Source organism: Cibotium barometz, chromosome 43 (genome assembly GCF_041138505.1).
Source record: "Cibotium barometz isolate CiBa-2024 chromosome 43, ASM4113850v1, whole genome shotgun sequence".
In the NCBI taxonomy this organism is placed as follows: domain Eukaryota; kingdom Viridiplantae; phylum Streptophyta; class Polypodiopsida; order Cyatheales; family Cibotiaceae; genus Cibotium; species Cibotium barometz.
The window spans coordinates 25140402-25164530 of record NC_141088.1 but is presented as its reverse complement, the minus strand read 5'-3'; the positions used below and the strand labels follow the sequence as shown (position 1 = coordinate 25164530).

Genomic DNA, 24129 nt, shown 5'->3' with positions numbered 1-24129 from the left:
CCATAGTAACATAAAAACCCGTTTTGCCCTCTCGAAATGGCACGAAACGTTTCGAAACAAAACGAAACATGCCCATCGAAACGGTGTTTCGCCTAGCTGTAAAGTAAGGTCAAAACAATGGGCAGAAGTTTTTTTTTTGCAAATGCGATTTTTGTCGTCGTTTTCGTTATTTGCTACCCATTTGCCACTTCACACATCCAGCGCTTCTTCTCGGCTGCAACCTGTTGCTTCGCCTCTTCTCCTCATCTACTCCTCCTTTTCGCTCCTTCACTTCTCCTCCACGCCTCCTTTTCCTCTTCCCTTTTCCACTTTTTCTCTTCTCCTCCACGGTCCATCCCTCCTCTTCCCTCCTCTTCCCTCCTCCTCTTTCTCCTTTTCTTGTCTTCCAACTTTCTCTCCTTTTCTTCTCACCTCCCTCTTCCCTTCCAACTTGTTTCTTTCCTCATCTCTTTCTCTCCTTTTCTTGCCCAAATTTTGAAAATACCAAAAAACTGACTCCCAAAATCATGAATTTCATACCCACTAGTCCCAAAAATGCATCTTCATCTTTCTGTTGGTTATGTTATAAATTTGGTATGTGTATATAAGAAGTGTCATTTCGAAACCTTTGCGTTTCGTCCAAAACAGATGAAACGAAACGAAACCAAACCAACGAAACGATGAAACGTTTCATGTTACTATGGTTCCCCCTAGCATCGACTGTACCTTCAAGCTCTTCCACGTCGACTACCTAGACTCTGCTGCGTCGATTGTTGAGCCTCGTCGACTGTGCCTTGAGGCTAGTCCGTGCCCTCCTTGCCTCTGTTGCTAGTCACCCAAGCCTTCTCTGGTTCCGCTATGTCAGGCCTATTCTTAGCCACTTGTATGCAACACTTGTATGGTTCCGCTATGTCAGGCCTATTCTTAGCCACTTGTATGCAACACTTATGCCATCAACCTGTGTTTAGAGCTAAAGCAAAAGTTAAGGTATCATGGATCTGCCTAGATCAACCCATCACCTTCGAGAAATTATCTGGAGCAAATTTACCAACATGGCAATCCAAAGTGAGGCTTATACTCGTGAGAAATGGTCTATGGATCATAGTAAAAGGGACAGATGAGAAGCGTGAGGGAGGTGCCACCTCCCCAAAAGTCGAGGCATGGGTGGACCACAATGACAAAGCACTTGCCCATATTGGCCTGTGTCTTGGAGATAATTTAATACATCACATTGACTTCTACAAAATTGCAACAGAGGTATAGGACAAGTTGGAAAATCTATTTGTCAATAAGATTAATAATTCAAAAGTGTTCTTGAAACAAAAATACCTTTATTACAACAACTTGTTGCCCTCACTTCTGCCAACATTGATGAAGACAACAAGAAGGCTATTCTCTTCTCTAGTCTCGAGGACATAGACAGGTTCAAGGAAGTCCTCTCCACACTTAGTGTCTAGAGAGATGACTTATGACAGCATGATAGCAGTCCTTGATGAGGACATGAGGTTACAGGACCAAAACATAGTGATCCTCGACATGGAGAAAGGCTTCTTCTCAAAACAGAGAAGCAAATTCAAAGGCAAGGCAGTGAGTGCACCTATTGCAGAAAGCTAGGCCATATTGAAGACAAGTGCTTCAAGAAAATGGCCAAGGAACAAGAAAAAAACCATGCAAACTTGGTGGCAGAAGATGTAGATTCAGAGGAGGAAGAACCAGAGAAGCCAGAGACTTCTACGATAGCACCTGATAAAGCCTTTTTTGCTAACCTCTCCAATCTATCTCTTGCAGAGATGGATACTAATTGGGCTTTTCAGCTCACTTCATTTTTAAATTTTTTTTTTTTGGTGTTAAGAGTCAGGGTTCTCTACCCGGGATGCCCGTGGAATCTAAAAAATAATCTTGTGTGTGTTTTGTTTACCCGCCTAAATGTTTGCACCTCCTTGTGTTATAGAAGGTTTTGTAACTTCCTCGTTAGTCCCATTTTGAGCCGCCAAGATTGGTCATTGTGAACTTTTGCACCACGTGGTGCTGAGCCCAAATCACCATAAGTATGAAAGCTATTCCTGATAATTCCACCCTTGCTCTAAAGGGCGGTTTGCTGGGTATTTCAGAGTCTCATGTACGTGTGCGTGTACCTTTGTTTAAATGTACTCGTATGTGTGTGTTTGTGTGTGTGTGTGTGTGTGTGTGTGTGTGTGTGAACAACCCCTAAAAGGGGTGTGAACACTCCATTATTTGTAAGTGTGCATATGTGTGAACCCACCCTTAGGTGGATAAGATATTATGTGTGTGTAGTAGGCAGTGATGTCAATGGCCATGCCATGTGTCACTTACCTAGTATGTGTCACTTACCTAGTGTGATTTGTGTGAGTCAAAAGATAAGGTTTGCAATCTATAAAAGCATGTACTTGGTGTACTTCAAAATCACTCGGTCTAATAAATCCACATTGAGTCGTGCAATCATCTCTCTCAAGCACATTGAGTTTCTCTCTCTAATTCTCTCTCTTCTGTCTCTCTACAGCAACACATACATGATGGAGTTCTATCCTCCATAGCTTGTAGCTTAGGCTTGTAACCCTAATGTTAAGGCTAATAATCAAGGCATGCCATCTTTTGCTTTAAGGCTGGTCTCACACAATAAAAGCATCATGAAATAGCAAAGTGTGTTTTCGAATACTTTAGCAACTCTTTCTTTATATAATGCAAATGAGTAATGGTGGCGAGTGTAACACGCAGAAGCTTATAGACAGGATTATACGTTGATAAGGAGCACCTTGGTTCTTGACGATTGCACAATGTTGAGAGAGAGAGAGAGAGAGAGGGGGGGGGGGAATAAGAGAAGAAGAAGAAAGTCAAGTATTGGGTCCCAAACACCCTTTGAAGGGCCCCTACCAACGATTGGTGTATTTGCTTTATTGAATCATGGAAAAGACTGACTTCTTGGAGATCTTTCTCGGCTGGAAATCTGCAGCCTGAAGATGACCTATTTCTTGACCTTCAAATTCACCCTTAGCTTTGGTCTCCCTTTGGTTGTCCTTTGGACTACTTTAGCAAATTCGTGAATAAAGAAACGATTTAACCTATTTCGAGCCTATGCTTATATATGTCTAGAAGAGGCTGGTCGGTTTGCTACAAAAGCTGTCGGCCTGCTGAATAAGCTCCACGACTTGTTTTTTATCACCATAAAGATGACAAGTGGCCTCCTAGGCTGCTGGTGGCCAATTGAGATCCGGCCCTTCCCGTGGGCTGGCCGACCATGGTCCTAGCCACTATGGGCTGCAAGGTTGCATCCGTACGTACGTACCTTATCAAAGTGTCCTCCTAGGCTGCTGGTGGCCAACTGAGATCCGGCCCTTCTCGTGGGCTGGCCGACCATGGTCCTAGCCACTATGGACTGCAAGGTTGCATCCGTACGTACGTACCTTATGATAAGGTATATTTTATTGTATGGTACAGTATGGTGGAAGATTTTAAAAATATTTTGGGCCGAAAATAGTGACACTAGTGACTAGAACTATTCTTTTTTGGCTTCTCTAGATAGTAAACTGTCTTTTTGCTCCATGTGTGGGACATACACACCTGACCATGACCATGTACGATACTTGTACACTTATCTTGGACGCTTAGAGTGGGTCCTTGGGCGACTCGTCTCGGACCAGGGCTCACAAGGGGCCAGTTACCACTCCCAAGTCCTACACTTTTTGCAGAGCTATGTCTACCTGGCATCCAAGTGCGGGATGCACATGACTTCTCCACAAGTTTGTCACAAATTTAAGGATCTAAAGTTTGTTTGCATATTTCAATATTTATTGTTGTAGATTTCATGTTGGTCCTCTCACTTGTTGGTGGGGAGATTATGGTGCCAAAACACCAAAGCTTCAACAACTTGCGATTTGTATTTTGAGCCGGGTGTGCTTTCATTTGGCGGGAGCATTTATAGACTACATTTTGCCACATACACTCAAAAAAGAGGAATCGGCTTGGGACCCAAAAAGCGGATGATCTTGTATTTGTTAACGTAAACTTGCATTTGCTTACAAAAATGAAGCATCAATATGTTGGGAATCAAGGTCTTACCTGTGCGTGAAAGGCTTCTAAGCTTGGTCAAATATGTGGTAGTATGTGTGTGTGTGTGTGTGTGTGTGTGTGTGAACATCCCTAAAAAGTGTGTGAACACTCATCTATATGTGTGTAAACCAGCCCTTAGAGGGGTCACAATAATATATAGATATTTGTGTGTGATGACATAAGCAATGATGTCAAGGAGAAGAACCTTTGTACTTATAAAAGGCACATGTACTTCATTGAAAATTAATCTAATACATCACATCATTTAGTCGTGTACTTTGATTCTCTCTAGCATTGTACTTTCTTTCTCTCTCTCTCTCTCTCTCTCTCTCTTTCTCTCTCCCCATGGCATAGTCGATTGCTCCAGCATAGTAGCCATGGCATGTATCTTCAATCCTTCATAGCTTGTGCTATGTAAACCCTAACCCTAGCTTCCTAGCCTTCTTCCAACACGATACACACATGATAGTGGTTCTATTATTGATGTTCTTGAGGAAGCAAATAGCAATAGATAGATGCAATTTGAGGAGATAGGGGAAGAGCATGCAAAGGATGAGTCTCATGAGGACGAGACTATTTCTATAGCATAAGATCCATTTGCTGGATTCTTGTCATTTGATTTTGAATATTGTAATGACTTGACCTTGATTCCTTGATTGATGAGTCTTAACATTTTTTATGATTATGGGAAGTTCCAAATAGTTTATAGTTTGGGAATTTCTAATTCTTATGCAACTTGTAACTTACAAGGGGTTTTTATAGTGAGAACGTTTGAAGTTTGAAATATAGAGTAGAAACATTGAATTTTCCATGATTCCAGCTTAAGAATTGGTGCTTATGAGCCACTTTCTTCAATGCATGGAAGGCCTTTGAGCCATGTTTGTAAACGAACACTTTTTGACAACATGTCTTTACTCCCTTGAGTAGATATATGAGAGTTGTTGCAAGGTTGGAAAACTTATCCATATGGGTACTGTAGGCTTGGTAAAGACCCAAAAATTATGTGATCTCTTGAGCAGTCTTGGGAACATCCCAGTCTAGTATAGCTTGCACCTTTTCAGGGTCAAGATGAATATTGGAAGTACTGATCACGTATCCTAGATAATGGACCTCTAATAGGCCAAATGCGTTCTTCTTCTCATTGTCTTACAAAAGTTGCAAGACTTTCTCCACATCGCGCTCATGCTGTTCTGTAGTGGCATAAAATATAAGTATATCATCCAAAAAGATGAATACACACTTTCCAATGAGCTCCATGCAAGCTTAGTTAGTACGAAAGGTACGGTACGGTACGGTACGGTACGATAAAATATGGTACTAATTGGTACCTTAAAATTTTTTGAGGTACGGTACGATATAAAATACTTCCTAAACTTAAAAATTGTAGACAAGAAGTTACAAAATAGTAGAACCATGAACATAATGTCATCATGCCATTAGAGTACAAAATTGCTATAGAAGGATAGGCCAAAAACTCATGGCATGGGCAACCGCCAACATGCGTACATACATGATACTACATACTACAATACATCATCAATGGGCTAGAAGGAGATAGTTTCACAGGTGGACGAGACACTCTGGGGATCATTCTCGCTAAGTAGGTTGCCGTCATCATCAAACAAGGGCTCTCTAGGCAGTGGGGTATCATCATGAGGGGGCAATGGAATATCATCATGAAGGCGAGGATTGGAGCTTGAGGATCCCCGCCTCACATATGTGCGAAGGCCACCCTCTGCCGATGTCGAAGGCGGAGGCCTATGAACTCCAACTGCTCGGTTCCGTCCATGCTGACTCCTGGTGCTGCGAGTATTTGCTGCCACAAGCTCACTATAGAGCTCCATGAAGATTGCCTCCTCCTCCTCATCAGGTTGTTGATTGACACTTGCAAAGTTTTCACTCGTCAACGTGAAAGTGTCAACATTGACCTCCACATTAAGGCACAAAAGTTAGATTCTGTACAGTGAACACAAAACTTAAAAGTTATGAGTCATGACAAGTTAGAGTCTAGACTTGTCACTTACCTGCTTGGGACTACCCATACTAAGAATGCCCTGCATCATGCGCAAGTTAGTGCGGGAGTAGACCAACCGCTCCAATTGTCGTGTGCTCAGTCGATTGCGTATCCTCGTGTGTGAGAGAATAGGAACTCCAGTTCCTCTCACATGCACCCATAGAACAATCCTGGGCTAGGACCCTTAAGGCTATGGGTTGGAGATGCTCTAGTCCATACCCAAAATTGTCCCACCAAAAAAGGGGCTTCACAAGTGACTCCCTCCTCCAGCAAGTGGGAGACGAAAAGGAGGTTTGACCTCTCTGATCAACATAGCAGCCCAACTCCTCTAGAAAGGCATTGTGCTCATCAACTGGCACAGCTCGAAGCATATATGCATCCCGATCTTGTCGAAGCTCCCTATCGGTGCAAACTACTGGAGACTTGTGTTAGAAGTCATCTCCTGTCCAGTTTTATACACCAGGGCCTTTGTTGTGGGTGTGCCCGCCCTTATGAGGTGTTTTCCCATTTTTCCCCACTCTCCGTATTTTTCCCCCATTTTTTCCCATTTTTTCTGAGGCTTGGGAGGGCTGCCAGGTGATGCCAGGAGCACTCTGAAGCTGGCCGACTGGATCTACATCAGTCGTGGGCTGTCAGAGTGCTGGCTGACTTGTTCTGTCTAGGCGGAGGCATCTGTAGCTGGCCGACTGCTATTTTCAGCAGTCGTGGACATATTCCTCAGTCGTGGGCTTTCCTGATGCTGGCCGACTGCCCTCTAGGGGAGTATATATAGCTCCTCAGCCCCCATGCCTTATTTGTATCATATTCGGGATCTTCTTGTGTATATCAGAGCAGAGTTACACGCCTACATCTCTCTCTTTTTGTGCTGTTTTTTCTGCCTGCGTTTTTGCTCTTGTGTTCCCAGATTTGGTCATCATTTCCGCTGCATATTCTGACATGGTATCAGAGCCTAGGCTCTAGATAGGTCTTGGGATTTGTGTGAGCAAGAGGGGGCTGTTTTGTGGCTGATTGGTGGACTGTTTTGGACTGTTCGGGAAGAGGAGAAGCAAGAGGAAGGCGGGCTGATTTGCTGGACAGCCACTTGCAGGTATCAATTCTTCTTTGTTCCCACCCACCCACCCTTTTCAGAGTACATCCCCGCTATGGCAGATGTGTATGAGATGGCCGAGAGACATGTGAAGATCCCGACACTCCCCACGTTTCCGGTGGACCGTCAGTTAGATGGGAGCAACTACGGCATATGGAAGGTGATGATGGAATCCGTTCTGGAGTCTTACGACCTCGCCGATTTTGTCGTTGTTGGTGTTCCACGGCCGGAAGTAGAGGAAGGGGAGTTACCGTCAACCCGAAAGGACCGGGAGGCCCAGACGCAGATGTGGGATCGCGTCAACGCCAGGGTCCGTTCGTTTATTTTCCTCAACTGCACACCGCAGGTAATCAATCATGTCAAGCACATGACGCTGGCCAGAGGTATATGGCAGCATTTGGCTTCTCTGTACAACAGGGTATCACCCATGAAGAGGATTTCTTTGGAAGTACAGATGCGGGTTATGAGCCCTGCAAAGTCGGCGACGATGCGGGAGCATATTAACAAGCTGCCTGCTCTTCAGCAGGAAGTTCTTCAGGCTGGGAAGGAGATATCGTCAGAGGACATGGCCATAACGTTGCTGTCACATTTGCCCTCTTCGTACTCAGCATTCTACTCGTCGTTGATTACCAGTGGCAGGCTCAGCACCATCACGTGGGAGGAGCTTGTGCCTATGGTCCTGGACCAGGAGGAACGATTTACGAACCCTCCTCAGGATGGAGGTTCGGAGGCCTTTACTGGCCAACGGTCGAAAGGCCGTAACACGGGCAAGGGGAAGGCTTCGTCGGAGAAGTCTTCTGAGAAGATGTCCGTTACTGACCGCGAGAAGCTGAAGGCAGAGAGGACCTGTAATGATTGTGGCGAGAAAGGCCACTACTGGAGGCAGTGTCCCAAGCGGAAGACCGAGAAGGGTGAAGACTCCTCAGCAATCACGAAGACTCCGGCTTTTGTGCACCTGGAGGTGATGGACACCGATGCTTCATTTTCTTCAGGCAAGGAGGAGATTGGAGGACTCTCCGCAACGGATACTCGGGAGTGGATTCTTGATAGTGGTGCTTCCAGGCACATGACTCCTTCCCGTTCCGGTTTACAGGATCTCTGCAGGCTTTCTGGTCATATTCTTACTGGGGATACGTCCACTATCCCAGTTCACAGTGAGGGCAGGATGGAGATAGTTCCCGATGGCAGAGGGGGGAAGCATTCCTCCCAGGTGTTGTATGTTCCGGCACTAGGTTTTCATCTGTTGTCAGTGCATCAGGTTTGCAAGACTGGCGTACGGGTGGAGTTTGATGAGCATTTTGTTGCTCTCCGGGACAAAGCAACAGGCCAAGTGGTTTGGGAAGGTGGAGTGGAGAATGGAGTTTACAGGCTTTCAGCACTCTCTCTCCCAGGTCCTCAGGATTGTGATGAGTGGCAGTTTGGTAATGGCTACTCAAGTGTGGATACGCTGCAGGTACAAGCTTTCCGAGACCAGGTGGTGGATAGCTTACCAGTAGATGGCAGCAGTTGGCAGGAACTTTCCAGTACTGAGGTTGGTAGTTCTTGTGTTCGTGAGTCAGAGGAAGCTGAACGGGTCACTTATGCTCTGATGTCTCGTCGTGTTCGGGACATAGAACTTCCAGTAGTTGAGGATGTTCTTTCCACGGGGACCTTTCGAAAAGCTAGGCAGGTGACAGGTGCTTACTTGCAGAAGGAGGTGGTTGAAGACTTAACAGGGTTAGGGTTAGGGTTTACAGAAAGAAAACAGGCGTGGAAACCAATGTGGAGAGTGAACACGACTGCTGTAGATTTCTCAATGATAGAAAAGTGAAGTACAAGCCACATGATAGTGACCCCTAAAGGATAAGTGTTCACATGACCGGCCATAAATGTGCCGGGTGGACCAAAACACTTATAAACTGCATATAAGTGAAAAAGAACTAAACTGGGGGAAAAAACCTCCACTAACTGAAGTAAAAAGTGCCCCAGTAACCTACTGATGATCACTAGCACTCCTCTGGGTGCATACACAGCATAAAACCCAACAAACCCCCCTGGAGTGATATGTGATCACTGTACATCATCCACCAAAAGGAAACAAATTCAAAGCATTGCGGAATGCTTCAAATTTCGGACGTGGTAATGCCTTGGTGAAGATGTCTGCCACATTCTGATCTGTAGGACAGTAGATCAGACTGATATCTCCTGCCTGGAGTCTCTCCCGAACAAAATGATAGTGAATCTCAATGTGTTTCGTGCGAGCATGAAACACAGGATTCCTGGCCACAGCAATGGCACTCTGACTATCAGTATAGATAGGTGTAGGCTCCTCCACTGAAATATCCATATCAGTCATAAGACGACGCAGCCAAACACACTCAACAGTAGTAGTGTAGGCTGCTCTGTACTCTGCCTCACAAGATGAAGTGGCCACTGTGGTCTGTTTCTTGCTTAGCCAAGAAATGCATGAAGCGCCAAGGAAGAAACAATTCCCACTAGTGGAATGTCTGGTATCAAAATCACCAGCCCAATCTGAATCACTGTAAGCATGTAACTGCATGTCACCCCTCTCAGGATAAAGCAACCCAAGAGACAAGGTACCCTGCAAATAACGGAATACACGCTTCACAGCTTGCCAATGTGACAACCGTGGGCTGTGCATGAATCTGCTCAACTGAGAGACTGCATATTGAATATCTGGCCTTGTATTACACAAGTATATGAGGCACCCAACAGCCTGAGCATATGTAGTGGCATCAAAGGAAACACTGTCATCTTGTAGTGACAGTTTCATCCCAGGCTCCATAGGAGTACTAATAGGCTTGCAATCCTGAAATTTAAACTTCTCCAGAAGTTTAGCAACATAACGTGATTGCAACAACCCAATGCCTCTGTTATCCTGCACAAACTGTATGCCCAAATAGTAATGTACAAGGCCCAAGTCAGACATGTCAAATGTCTGTTGCAGTATCTCTTTAAATGCTGCAATTTTGTCATCATTTGATCCCATGAGCAAGAGATCATCCACATAAAGACTGATGACCAGCAGATCTGTCTCTTCTTTCTTCACATACAAAGTGGTCTCTGATGGACTGTTCACAAATCCCTGAGTGAGTAGAAAAGCATCTATTTTTGCATACCAAGCTCGTGGAGCTTGTTTCAAACCATACAAGGCCTTTTTCAGCCTGCATACTTTCCCTTCATGACCATGTTCTGCAAATCCCATGGGCTGAAATACATAAACTTCCTCCTCGAGGTCCCCATGTAGGAATGCAGTCTTTATGTCCAACTGATGAACAACCCAACCACGATGTGCAGCCAATGCAATGACACACCTAAGTGTCGACATACGGGATGTAGGAGCAAATGTCTCCTCATAATCAATGCCCTTCTTCTGTGCATAGCCCTTTGCAACTAGACGGGCTTTGTACCTGTCAATGGATCCATCTGCATGTCTTTTCAACTTGTAGACCCATTTAGTACCAATGGCTTTCTTGCCTTTGGGGAGATCAACCAAATCCCATGTTTGATTCTTTTTAATAGAATCAATCTCATCCTGCATGGCTTTGTTCCAATGCACATTATCTCGTGCATCCACGAATGAATCAGGCTCATCATCATCTTGTAAACTGGCTGCCATAACCAGATTCAAATCCATGATGTGTGCATGCTCATTGGTCCTTGTCTCCCTACGAGTATGACCAGCAAGAGGACCTTCTAAATGGCTGTCCTGTAATGTCCTCAAATACCATCTAGGTATATGTCTAACCTGTGGTGCCTGCTGTCCCATATTTGGTTCAGCTTCTGGCTGATTTGGCTGCTGAATTTCTGCACCACCTACATCATTTGCTGGCTGTCCAGTACCCTCATGAGTTGGATCTCCAACTGTGGAATGAAACTCCATGGGTAGTAGACCTTCAAACACATCATTTTCAGCCTGATTTGCCTCATAACCAGCCATGGATAATTCTGATTTTTCATCAAAAATCACATCCCGACTGATGAATATCTTCCTGGATAGTGGCTCATATAACCTGTAGCCCTTGCTCTCACGGCTATACCCAACAAAAATGCATTTTGTGGCTTTATCATCAAGCTTCCTCCTCAACTCTTTGGGTATGTGTGCATATGCAAGGCACCCAAAGATACGAAAATGCGATACAGAAGGCTTGCGGCCATGCCAAGCCTCAAAAGGAGTAATAGAAACCAATGCCTTTGTGGGACATCGATTCAAAATATGACAAGCACACATTACTGCTTCCACCCAAAAGATATGTGGTAGTCTTTTTGCCTTTAGCATACATCTGGCCATCTCCATGAGTGACCGATTTTTTCTTTCTGCAACCCCATTCTGCTGTGGAGTGTAAGGAGTAGTATACTGATGTTTTATACCTCTACTCCCAAGAAAGGAATTCAGCACATGTGACATATATTCCCCCCCTCGGTCAGAACGGAGAGTCTTCACTTTGCATCCTGACTCTGTCTCAGCAAGTGCTACAAAGGCCAAAAATGCATCATATACCTGTGATTTCTGTGTCAAAGGATAGACCCAGCAAATACGAGAGAAGTCATCAATAAATGTTGCAAAATAAAAGCAACCACCTAATGACTTCGTCTGCATGGGACCACAAAGATCACTGTGTATAAGTTGCAACTTTGCAGTTGCTCTTAGAGCCTGATCACGTGGGAAGGAAAACCTGTGCATTTTTCCCAAAATACATCCTTCACAAATGTGATCTGGAGGCTTCTCCATGAGAGGTAGATCTGTAAACATATTATGTCGCTGCATAAGCATAAGACTACCAAAATTTACATGCCCCATGCGAGCATGCCATAACTCCGCATCAACCATAGCTGGAGTAAGAGTGAATGCATGATAAGCAGACTGATCCACTGGCTGAAATGCATCCAACTCATAAAGTCCATGACATAATGTACCAGTAAGCATCAAGGTCAAGGCATTTGCTTTGTCTCTGACCATGCATTTATCATCATCAAAGTGGACTTGCATTCCACAATGTGCTAAAGAAGAAATGGACAACAAATTCTTCTTTATCCCTGGTACATATAAGGCATCTGTAAGGCGGAGAATGGAGCCATCAATGGCTGTAAGCTGAATCTCCCCAATGCCACACACTGGATATGAAGCATTGTTGGCACACTGAACAGTTTTGCCAACAGGGGCAGGGCCAACATGACTAAACAAATCCCTGCGAGATGTGATATGCTTTGAGGCACCACTATCAAAATACCAAGTACATGCATGCTCTGTCATACTGAGTGCCTGTGAAGACCAAGAGGCATCATAGCTGCATGTATAGAAACAGTAATCCCTGTCCTCAACAAAAGAAGCAGTCTCTGGAGGAGCTTTAGGAGCATCATTTACAGACATCCCAGCTTCCTTTGCCTTCTCTTTGGCAATCCTCTTCCTACATTCCGTGATGTAGTGACCTGGCTTCTTACAGTAATGACATTTGCCCTTCTTCTTGGGCTGTCCATCACTTTTCTTGGTATCCTGTGAAGAACCACCATCACCTGAATTTTGATTTGCACTCTTTGGCTGAGATTTCCCTTTCCCCTTTTGACCTGTAGTAAATGCTTGTTCAGCATTTGTGTTCATATTCATATTCTTCCTCATTTGCTCCTCTTGTAGTAAGAGAGCAACAAGTTCCTGATACTTGAGGGGTTCAACAGCATTCCTCATGCTGAGGTTCAAAGAGGTATGGAAAGCCAAGTAAGATCTTGGCAAAGAGTGCAAGATGGTGGACACAAGCTGTGTCTCAGGAATAATCTCATCCACATTGATGAGTTGCTCTCTCAAATCCTGCAGCTTGTTCAAGTGGCTAGACATATCATCTCCTTCATTCATTTTCTGATTTTCCAGCTCTCTTTTCAAAAATGAGATCCTAGCCTCATTACGAGCAGCATACATTTGCTCCAAAGTCACCCATGCATTCTGTGAAGTGCCAGCTGAACGAATATGAGGTATAATAGACCTCTGAACTGACAATGCAATGAGTGACAAAGCTTGTGCATCCCTGGCATCCCATGTCTTTTGAGCATTTGTTCTCTGAACAGGCAATGGCTGTCCTGGAGCCTGTACCTGTTGTCCTCGTCCACGAGCACCCCCTTGAGGAGGAGTCTCTGGAGCCAATGGACCTGGACATGGTTCATCACCACTAACAAAATCCCAAAGACCTTTTGCCACAAGCACATTTTTCAGCATAAAACTCCACAAGGAGTAGTTCGTGCCATCCAATTTGTCTTCCTTAGACAAATATGTGAATACATCACTTTGCTGTTGATTTGCCATTATGCTTTACGCACAATGTTGTACCTGTTTACCAAAAAACCCAAAAGCAAAAACCCTGATAACAATTGTACTCCACTGAATACAGTTCACCCAAATCTGCCTGCACTCTCAATCCTTTGAATGTGCAGCTTAATGCACCAATGACTGAGTAGAGCAGCAAATGGCGTACACAATGCCAAAATGCCCCAAAAATGCCCAAATTTGCTGCACCCAAACTTCGCAAAAATCTGTATATTTTCTTGCTAGAAAATCTGCCTGTTGTGCCTGTATATTTTTCACAAAGAAAAATAAGAATGCCCAAAACTCAAAACCTGTAATGCTTACCAGCTGAGATATGAATTGATTGTTGTACTCTGCAGGTACTTTACGAAACCAGTCCTAGGAGCTAGTCGAAGGCGGCGCTGTATTCAGCTGGTATGTACGGGCAGGTAGTGTATTGTGTTAGGCAGGTTCACTGAAGACACGTCAGGTACAGTCGGGCGAGCAGGTTCACTGAAGACACGTCAGGTACAGTCGCCAGGTGCAGTCGCCACGTGTGTACAGTCGCCAGGTACAGTCGCCTGGTACGGATGCAAGTGTACGGGCAGCAAGTGATGGTGGCTGCGCTTGACTGTACAGTCTGAAGGCGGTGGAGTACTGTAGTTGTAGGCGACGTGCAGTCTGGATGTACGGGCAGTAGGCGCACAGCTGAAGCTGAAGGCGGCGCACTATGGGTGTACGGGCAGCAGGCGCACAGCTGTACGGCGCTCAGATGTACGGGCAGCAAGTACTGAAGCTGCTGTACGGCGCACTGATGTACAGGCAGCAACAGTACAGTACGGCGCAGAGGTGTACGAATAATGTACGGGCAGAAGCAACAAGAGCTTGGCAGTGTACAGGCAATGCAGAGCAGCTTCAATGGCTCTGATACCAATTGAAGACTTAACAGGGTTAGGGTTAGGGTTTACAGAAAGAAAACAGGCGTGGAAACCAATGTGGAGAGTGAACACGACTGCTGTAGATTTCTCAATGATAGAAAAGTGAAGTACAAGCCACATGATAGTGACCCCTAAAGGATAAGTGTTCACATGACCGGCCATAAATGTGCCGGGTGGACCAAAACACTTATAAACTGCATATAAGTGAAAAAGAACTAAACTGGGGGAAAAAACCTCCACTAACTGAAGTAAAAAGTGCCCCAGTAACCTACTGATGATCACTAGCACTCCTCTGGGTGCATACACAGCATAAAACCCAACAGTGGTTTCTCCAGGCTTTGTGGTTCCGGATTCAGAGGGGGTGGTTGACAGGTTTCATCAGGCTTCCAGGACTTGTTTGTGCACCGTAACAGGTGTTGATCCTTGTGAGCAGTGTGATGTCTCTGTGACTCAGAAGCTGTATGGTTCATTGATCTGGTTGATGGACACCGGATTGGACGGGAGCTTCCTGAGGAGGCGGTTGAGCTCTTGGTTGCAGATGTCTCTTTGGGAGGCAGGATTGCGTTTCCTGTGGTTTCTGCGACATGCGAAGGATCAGGGACTCTTGTACACAGGAGGGGGATTGTTGGATGGAGTCCGACTCCACGGTTGGAGTGACTCGGTTTGGGGAGGAGATCCGGACACGAGGAGATCTACTTATGCCCCAGGAGCAGTTTTACGGAGCAGGAGGAGGCTACATTGCAGGTTTGGGCTTCCACTGGTGGAACCCTTGGTCATCCAGAGGCACGTTGTTCGTGAACAGATTGTTGCTGATGATATCTTGCTGGAGTTCTGTTCGATGGAGGACAGTACGGTGGACCTCTTCACGAAGTCGCTCTCAGGATTTGCTCAGGCGGCACCCCAGCTCCCAGTGGTTGGTTACACAGCCAGGAGCTGAGAGGGGGTGTTAGAAGTCATCTCCTGTCCAGTTTTATACACCAGGGCCTTTGTTGTGGGTGTGCCCGCCCTTATGAGGTGTTTTCCCATTTTTCCCCACTCTCCGTATTTTTCCCCCATTTTTTCCCATTTTTTCTGAGGCTTGGGAGGGCTGCCAGGTGATGCCAGGAGCACTCTGAAGCTGGCCGACTGGATCTACATCAGTCGTGGGCTGTCAGAGTGCTGGCCGACTTGTTCTGTCTAGGCGGAGGCATCTGTAGCTGGCCGACTGCTATTTTCAGCAGTCGTGGACATATTCCTCAGTCGTGGGCTTTCCTGATGCTGGCCGATTGCCCTCTAGGGGAGTATATATAGCTCCTCAGCCCCCATGCCTTATTTGTATCATATTCGGGATCTTCTTGTGTATATCAGAGCAGAGTTACACGCCTACATCTCTCTCTTTTTGTGCTGTTTTTTCTGCCTGCGTTTTTGCTCTTGTGTTCCCAGATTTGGTCATCATTTCCGCTGCATATTCTGACAACTTGTAGGCTGGATGTACCAATGCTGCAAACCCGTGGATTGGTTTGTGCATCCACCTCCATCTCTTCTATGCAATCTCCATGATTTGTGCTCGCTCGTCAAATGTAATGTCTGTGCAAGCCTCCAACTCCACAAGGGCAGCTCTAAAGAAGTGGACAAGAAGGCCCATGGTGGACCCCTCGCAATCTGTCATCTGCAAGAGCCTATAGAATGGAGTCATAGCAATGACAATTACTCGGACTCTAGTCCAAAATCTCTCCTCTAGGCAAAAGCGTTGCATGGCTTTGGCCTCTTTAGTGACGTGCTCATCCCATTCGTTCCACATGGTGGAAACAACTGTCTAGCGAAGAGCGGGCCTCACATCGTATAGACGCTCCAAAACCAGCCACATGTAGGCAAAGCGGGTGGCCGATGGCTTCTTCAAGTCAAGCCTGCTTTGCTCACGAAACATAGCAAGCACCTTCACCTTTAGCATGAAGAAGTTGACAATAGATGTACCCACCCGAGCTTCGCCACATCCTCCATGAGTAAGTCAATGCAATGACTCGCACATGGAGTACACACAATGGTGGGGAATTCCGTCTCAAGCAAGCGGCCCATGCGTCGACAATTTGATGCATTGTTGGTGATGACTTGCACCACGTTTTGAGCCCCAACCTACATGGTAGATAAATCATATGAGTTGAGGGCTTTGCACAAATGACAAAATCAGCCACACTAATGCTTACCTCTATGATCGCTTGCCTAATATGGCGGTAGATGAAACTCCCAGTAGTCTTTCTCCCCCTTCTCCCGGTGTCAACCGCACACAAGAAATATGTGCCAAGCGGGCAAGACACAAGGATGTTGATAATGCCACACTTCCTTTGATCACTCCATCCATCTGTGAGAATAGAATGCCACTCTTGAGATCTATTTTGGAAAAATACTTAGCACCATTGAGATGCTCTAGAATGTATTCATTCATGGACATTGGGAACTTATTCTTGATGGTGAGCTTATTCAGTGCCCTGTAGTCCACACATAAACATGCGGTCTTGTCTTTCTTTTGCACGAATAACTTAAGTGCAACAAACGACGAGGATGATGGGCAAATAAATCCAGCATGGAGTAACTAGGATAATTGTTGTTTCAGTTCGCCCTCCAATGCCTTAGACAGGCGATAGAGGAACTTACTAGGTGGTGCTGTCTTGGGGACCAACTCAATGTGACGATCCTCAAGACGAATGGGTGGTAGTTGGGCGAGGGATCATCCCTCAAAAGGATGTCTTGGAACAGTAGAAGGACACTTGCCAATTGTTTCTCTAAAGGTGTTGCTAGTTGAACAACAAACTAATGAGTGTGGACATAGATCAATGCGCACTCAGCTCCTTTTTTGATTGCTCGTTGGGTTTGGACATGCGAAATGAGTGGGGTTTCAAGAATGCTCCTATTCCTCTGCGAATTATGATGGGCTTAGGTAAACCATCAACAATGGTTAAGGTGTTCTACCACCAATCAGGAATGGGCGCAAATTCTCGAAACCACTGGATGCCGAGAACAATGTCACACCCCAAGAGTGGTGAAACAATGAAATGTCACTGAAATGCGGGCTTTTAAACATGAAACTCAAATTGTTGAGCTTTGTGAGTAATGTGTGTGCGGAGACTAGTTGTAAACCCGTCCACAACTACATGGTGTGATACCGATATACAAGCAATCTTAGTAGCCAACTGCGGAGAGATGGCATGCTTTGAGCTGTCCATATTAAGGAGGACAATGAGCTGTTGTCCCTTCGTTGTGCCATAGGCACGGATTAGAGCTTTTGTTCGCCCTTAAGCTCGCCCTCTTGCCTAACCTTACTTCTTATCATCAAGGTATTAGATTCAAAGCAGGCAACAGTTGAGTGACATTCGCAATTGAGGGTGGAGGGGTTGGTAGTGGCCACAATAGAGGATGATGCTTTGGTGGCTTTCTCAGCCTACGAGTTGGTACAATCCTTCTTACCATGGCCTACTCGATGGTAGAAGAAATGTCGGTTTTCTGCTTGGTACCACTTTTGCTCGTTTGGTGGGAGATGACCTCCAGTAATGCCCTCCTTGGCCTTCTCCTCGGGCATTTTTTTAAGGCTTGGCCTTTGATTTTTTCTTCCCCCTTGAGGTGCTCTGAGACTTTCTGTCTTTATTGTCTTTACTAATCTGTGCTTCCTTACTTGGTTGGGATGAGGACTGATGTTGCATGCGTGGGTTTGGGGCTTGTCTAGACCTGGTTGGGCTTGTCTCCGTTCAGCATCATCTCTTGATTTTGAGCCAGAGATAGAGCCCAGTCATATGACTGAGGCTTGAAATTTCGTACAGGAAATCAGATGTTGGTATCCAACCCCCTGAGAAACTGTTTCAGCTTCTCTTCTTTCAACTTTCCCAATTGTTGTGCCATGGTAATGACCTTGTTAGAATAGGTCAACACTGGAGACCCATTTTGTGAGAGTTTGTAAAACTCATCCTCGTCATGTATTGGGGTGGAAGAAACCTAGCTTTGAGGTTATACACAAAAGTATCCCATAGGTAATGAGTTGTATTGGTGGTTGGATCGCTATGAAGACCCGACCGATGCCACCACCAAGTAACGACTTCCTTAGTGATTTGCCGAGCTGCCAGATGGACTGTCTTGAGAATCTACAATCTTAGCCAACGGAAAATATACAACAAATTGATGTATAAATCGAGTGACTGCAGAATGAGGACAGTTACCATCATACTTACTGAAGTTTGGTTGAGCTCAGATGATGGTGGTAGACGAGCTAGGACCAGGTGCCAATTTGTGAAGTCCTGCCATCAAACTAGCCTGTAAGGTTGCCAATATCTATTGATGCTGGAGTTGCATGGCTTTCTGATCGAGCTTATATTGATGCTCTAGGGCCACACGTTCTGCCTTGTGTTGGTCTTCATCATCCTTGCGTTTGGCTTCCTTGGGCTTCCGTTTCTCAACAAGTTCTCATCGTCTTTGTTGCTCCATTAGATGAAGCATGTGTTCAAAATTTGGGGGGCCTTGCTCTTTAGGATTTTTTGCTTCTTTTGCCTGCTGAAGTTGTAACTTCAATAGCATGTTTTGTTCTATCAGCTCTTGAAGGAAAACTGTATTGCTTTGTGGAAGCGTTCCTTATTTGGCCTTTCTTCTGTAGTGGTGTCTTTGTGAACAATTTCTTGTGTGGTGGTGTCTTCTTTAAAGCTTCTTTCTTTTTCTCTTGACATGGTGAATGGCTGGGTGGTTTTTCTTGACCTCAGTTTTACCATTCATGGAATGCGCACTGTAGGTTGCCAAGTTGGGTCACAACTAGAAGCTTTGATGCCAACAATCTTTATTCACAAGAGATAGAGTTGTAGAGAGAATATGTAGAGTCAACACCAGATTGGGTCCCAGTCTACTCACTTAAGGAAGTATTCGCTTTACTTCTTTACAATGCTGAAATCTTACTGATGAAGGTTGACTGAAGACAATTGCAAGGACGATGTAGACCAAAGATTGGCTGAACCATCAAGTGAACTAAAGACAATTGTGAAGCTACTTTGGAAGGCTTTATGACACCTAAGGCTTGGAAAGGCCTACGTAGCTCGTGCCCGACATGTCCTTGGACTAGGGCTCACACTGGCGTACAACAAATAATCGTACAAAGGTACTACATTTGAACAAGTGTAGCGTCGATGATGAGCCAGAGTGTCACATGGCACTTAGTGCATGAGTGCATGTGACATCCGCACCTTGTGGGGACGCTTAGAGCGCGTGGCTGGGGAACTCCGAGCGCGGCAGGCGGCTTTTCACCGCATCTGGGGCATGGGACCCTTCTACTCCAAAAAGAGCATGATCACTTGGCATTACAGGCCACCAGTTTGGCTCTCCCCCTCCTGCCCCAAACCTCTATGATGTAGCCTCCCTTTGAGAGCGGCCAGCCATGAAGGGAGCCCCACCCTTCATTTCTGCAGTTTTTTTGTCCGTTATGGACATAGTTGTAAACACGCCTTTCGGCATACTTCTTAACCAACGGAAGGAGAAGAAGATTGATGTGGTTCTGGGTAGGAAATGGCTTTATGGATTAGGTCATTCCTTGCAAACGAGTTATTTTAAATAATTTCATTATGTTTAGCGTGAAAATAGTTTGAGTTCCAAGGTGGTAGGATTTGGAGCCTCATGTGCGTGTCCACCTCGTGTGTGTGAACCCCTATTTGTGCGTTGCTGTGCAGCTCCTCCTATCTGCCCAGATCTGCAGTGCCTGCCATTGAATACGACAGCCATATTGCTCGCCGCCTTCGCTGCCCTGTGCCACCTCCACCGTGCACTGCCTCCTCTATAGCTGCACGTCGCCCAAGTCGCCTGCTCCAACACCGGGTGCCACCGTATTGCCGAGATTTGCAGGCGTCTCCCGCCACCTCCTCTATACTCGCAACACCACATCAGCAATATTAAATAAATTGTTTTTTTTAAAATTCTGCAGATATTGGTAAATTCATTTGGGGTTTTTCACAGAAAGAGACTGCTCTTCACGGACACACGCTTGAGGGGGAGTTTTTGAACTTCCAAAAATTTATCTATTTCCTGTTTTGTTTTGTGTGCGAGTCTAGGGTTCTTAACTCCATTGACAAATCTGGCTTGAGTTGTCTGGGGCTTCGTATGCGAGTTCGTAGGTAATTGGACTCTTGAGCGGGCCTGCTCTGGAGACCCGGTCCTTCGCTAGTGAATAAATAATGCTCCCCGGTGGGTTGAGCCAGACAGGAGCAACGTCGTCAGGCATATAAACATCTAGATTAGGGTCCTGTGGTGCCTAGCAATGCAAAACACCCAAGACCATGTCATGTGCATACACATGGACATACCTAATCCAAGGCTAATTCTGATAGGGAGCAGATAAACATCTAGATTAGGGTCCAGGTGTGCACAGAAGACAGCCTATGGAACAGTCGGCAGCATATATACAACATATGGGATTTGTCCTCTGCCTGACTACTGGTCGGCCAGCTTCTTGGGCATATTTTGGGCCTATAAAAGGCTAGGCCATAATTCATTCCCAGCATCTCCTCCAGATGGGGTTGGTCATAGATATGTTTCCTCTTTTGGAAGTTCAAGGCCATACTATCTTTGTGTACTATCTGGTATATTGAAATTCCAACTCTCTCTCTCTCTCTCTCTCTCTCTCTCTCTCCCCGTCTTTGTTGGTGATTTGCAGCAAGGTTCCTATTGAGTTGCTTAGGGTTGAAAGAAAACACAGAGCTTTCGCATCGCGCATGGATGAAGCCATTGTCCCTGTCTTGATCTTTTGGTGGTGTGGTGGCCATGCAACATTGTATCAGCATCTGGCTCAGCAAGTCTAAGTGTTGAAAGTGTCTTAGGAAGGTGCACAGGTCCAAGGAGAGTACCACAGCCGAGGTAGTAATCCCACAGGGCTTGTCGGTGTCAGCAAAACCCAAGGGAATGGCAGCCCTGAGGGTCGGATGCCATTTGGGGCATATCAAGGAAGACTTTCAGGAAAACGATTATGAGGGATGATGATCATCGAAGGGTAGAGCAAAGGTGCTAGGATCAATCCTCAGGAAGGAAACCAGAAAAGTGTTAAGGGATAGGGCATGAAAGCAAGGAGACAAAGTGGAACAGATACACAGATATACACCGGACTTTGGAGTGGAATCAGAAGATGGCGATATACACCAGACTTTGGAGTGGAATCAGAAAATGGCAAGGTTTTCAGTGAGAAGGTTCCCAAGAAGGAAAGATGACAATGGGAGTCCATGAGGAGACAAAGGGATAATGACAGTCATCAAGGTTAGAAGTTGGAAGCCCATCATCAAATTTAGCAAGAGGATATGTCATGTGCATGCACATGGACATGCCTAATCCAAGGCTAATTCTGACAGGCAGCAGATAAGCATCTAGATTAGGGCTCGAGCATGGGTCCAGGTGTGCACAAAAGACAGCCAAGAGGGCTTAGATCCAATTGGCCAGACTTATGAAGGCTTATGAAGGCTTATGAAGGCTTATGAAGTAGGTCGGTAGCATATATACACATGGGATTTGTCCTTTGGCCGAATGCTGGTCAGGTAGCTTCTTCAGCATACTTTGGGCCTATAAAAGGCTAGGCCTTGATTCATTCTCAGCATTTCCCCCAGATGGAGCAGGTCATGGATAGGCTTTATGTTTCCTCTTTTGGAAGGCCTTTGACAGGTTTTGTACTGTCTTTGTATACTATAGAATATATTGAAAATATATAGATCTCTCTCTCTTCTCTCCGTTTTTGTGGTGATTTGCATCAAGGTTCCTATTCAGTTGCTTAGGGCTGAAAGAAGACACACACAGCTTCCGCGCATGTGGCAGACGAGGTGAATGGGGTCTTTTGTGCAAAACACCGGAGTATTAGAGGCCTTTTTCTGTGACAAGTGAGTTTGCAGTAAGGGAGAAGATATTATAGTACTTTTTTAGAGTTGTTTCCACAATGTAATGTAAGTTGATTGTGCCATGGTGATTTTGTATTAGCTGGTTCAAGTTTCAAATGTGTCCTCATGGGTGAACTTCTTGCTTTTTGCAGGTGCGCCGGATATTCCTTCTTGACAGGGGGGAGGCTTGGAACATGTAGGTGATTTTGGGTACTGAATGGGTTATTAAAAAAAAAACAAAAGTTTTGGTAATGATAAGAAACCATACATTTTGGAAAAGATATCCCCCCCAAGGCAGTATATCCCAGAGGTACATCCAGACAACACCAAGAAAAAAAAAGAGTGGAGTCAAAGAAAGGACTCTGCAAAGCCTTATAAGAGAACATGGGGTTCCATCCAGATATAATTGAGTTTAACTCTACCCTTTTTTGCAAGTATACATGGCACTTACAAAAAGCATTACACAGGAATGTTGTGGGCATAGCAGTGTAGGTCTCCAGTGTTATTGAATTCTTTGTAGTGTAAACAATGGCTTTATTCCTAGCCTTTTTTTCTCTCTCTTTGTGGGAAGCCTTCCCGGGTTTGAATCAGAATGATCTTTGTTCCAAGAAATAATTAGTGGAGCTTTTACTGGTTGTTCAGAGTGTAACTAATGACCTTTTTTAACTAGCTATATTTTATTGAAATACAAGCTTGAAGAAAGCCTTTCTGCGTTCATGGGCTTGATAAATTGTTAGTTTAAATTGTGTCATTTTTATTCAAAGCATTTTCGATATATGGATTTAAGAAAGAACCCAACAGTTTTCCACCTTTTTCCATTCTCTAGGCAGTGTTAAATAGATGTTTTCACTGGTTCAGAAGGGCCAGCAACAGTGGTCTAAAAAAAAGTTTCCACTGAAATGGCAACAAACCTTAAGTTTTTGAAGCTTGAACTTGCAACTAAATCTGTAAAACCTCTCAAAGTTTCAAGTTAATCTATAAAACCTCAAATTTTCAATTTTTCAACCTCAAGTTTTTGAGGTTTTTTGTTTTTTTTTTTTTGTTTTAGGAGTTGGAAATATACTAAACTTGGGGTTATTTTTTAGCAGTGGTCAGCAACAAATTATAGTTAATGCTAGAAAAGAAACTAGTGTATTACTTTATTATGATTATTTTTTGGTGGAAAGGAGACTTCTATTAAGTGTGAAGAGGCCACACAAAATCACAGCTAAAAGCCAGAACTAAAAATCCTCATCCCAAAATGTAGGGTGATCTCAACAAATTTGTGCTAAGAGAGTCTTATGGGGATCGATCCCTTGATCCCACTCCATCATGAAAACAATGTGCTTTGCTTGTGTAGGTTTGGGTGGTCCTTGTATACGTGTCCTTGTATACGTGTCCTTGTGGCCATCTGCGAAGTTGTGATGGTAGCAAGAACAAAAATGATGAATGAATTATATGGCACAAAGCATGTTCTTATATACATCATGAAGGGGCTGGTCCCTAGCATAAAAACCCACGACTGAGGACAAATTCCACGACTAGGAAAAACACCGAATGAAAGGTGGAAAAAATACCCAAAAATATCAGATAAATATGTTGAATAAAAGGGGGCATAAAAGGGATCAAACGGGGCTGGAGATGATCATTCCAACAGAAGCAACATATATATTACTCTTTTGTGGATTTCAGAACTCGGTCCATGGATCCCGACACTATTGTGCGTGCGATATATCAACCCTACTTTGACACCCTAAATATCTCTGGAAGTACAACCTCTGTCAATCCAAGTAAACTCGAGATCTGCACCCTAATCTCTTTGCGAATCACTAATCCAAAACCAATATAACTTATTCCAATTAATGAGAGCCCTTGAAGCTAGGTAAAACTCCTCCAATGCAATCCGAAAGGAACATAAACATATATGTGTGAGGCCTCCA

General features: G+C 44.9%; 1 protein-coding gene across 1 annotated transcript in view; it reads left to right on the top strand.

The window, feature by feature from the left end:
* Nucleotides 1–22925, top strand: part of LOC147613719 (uncharacterized) — a 40704-nt gene extending 17779 nt beyond the window's left edge. The window contains exon 3 of the mRNA XM_086781687.1: nucleotides 22363–22925. Coding sequence (XP_086637813.1) covers nucleotides 22363–22385 — 23 coding nt within the window. The 3' untranslated portion in view covers nucleotides 22386–22925. The remainder of the gene's footprint in view (nucleotides 1–22362) is intronic.
* Nucleotides 22926–24129: the final 1204 nt, after the last annotated feature.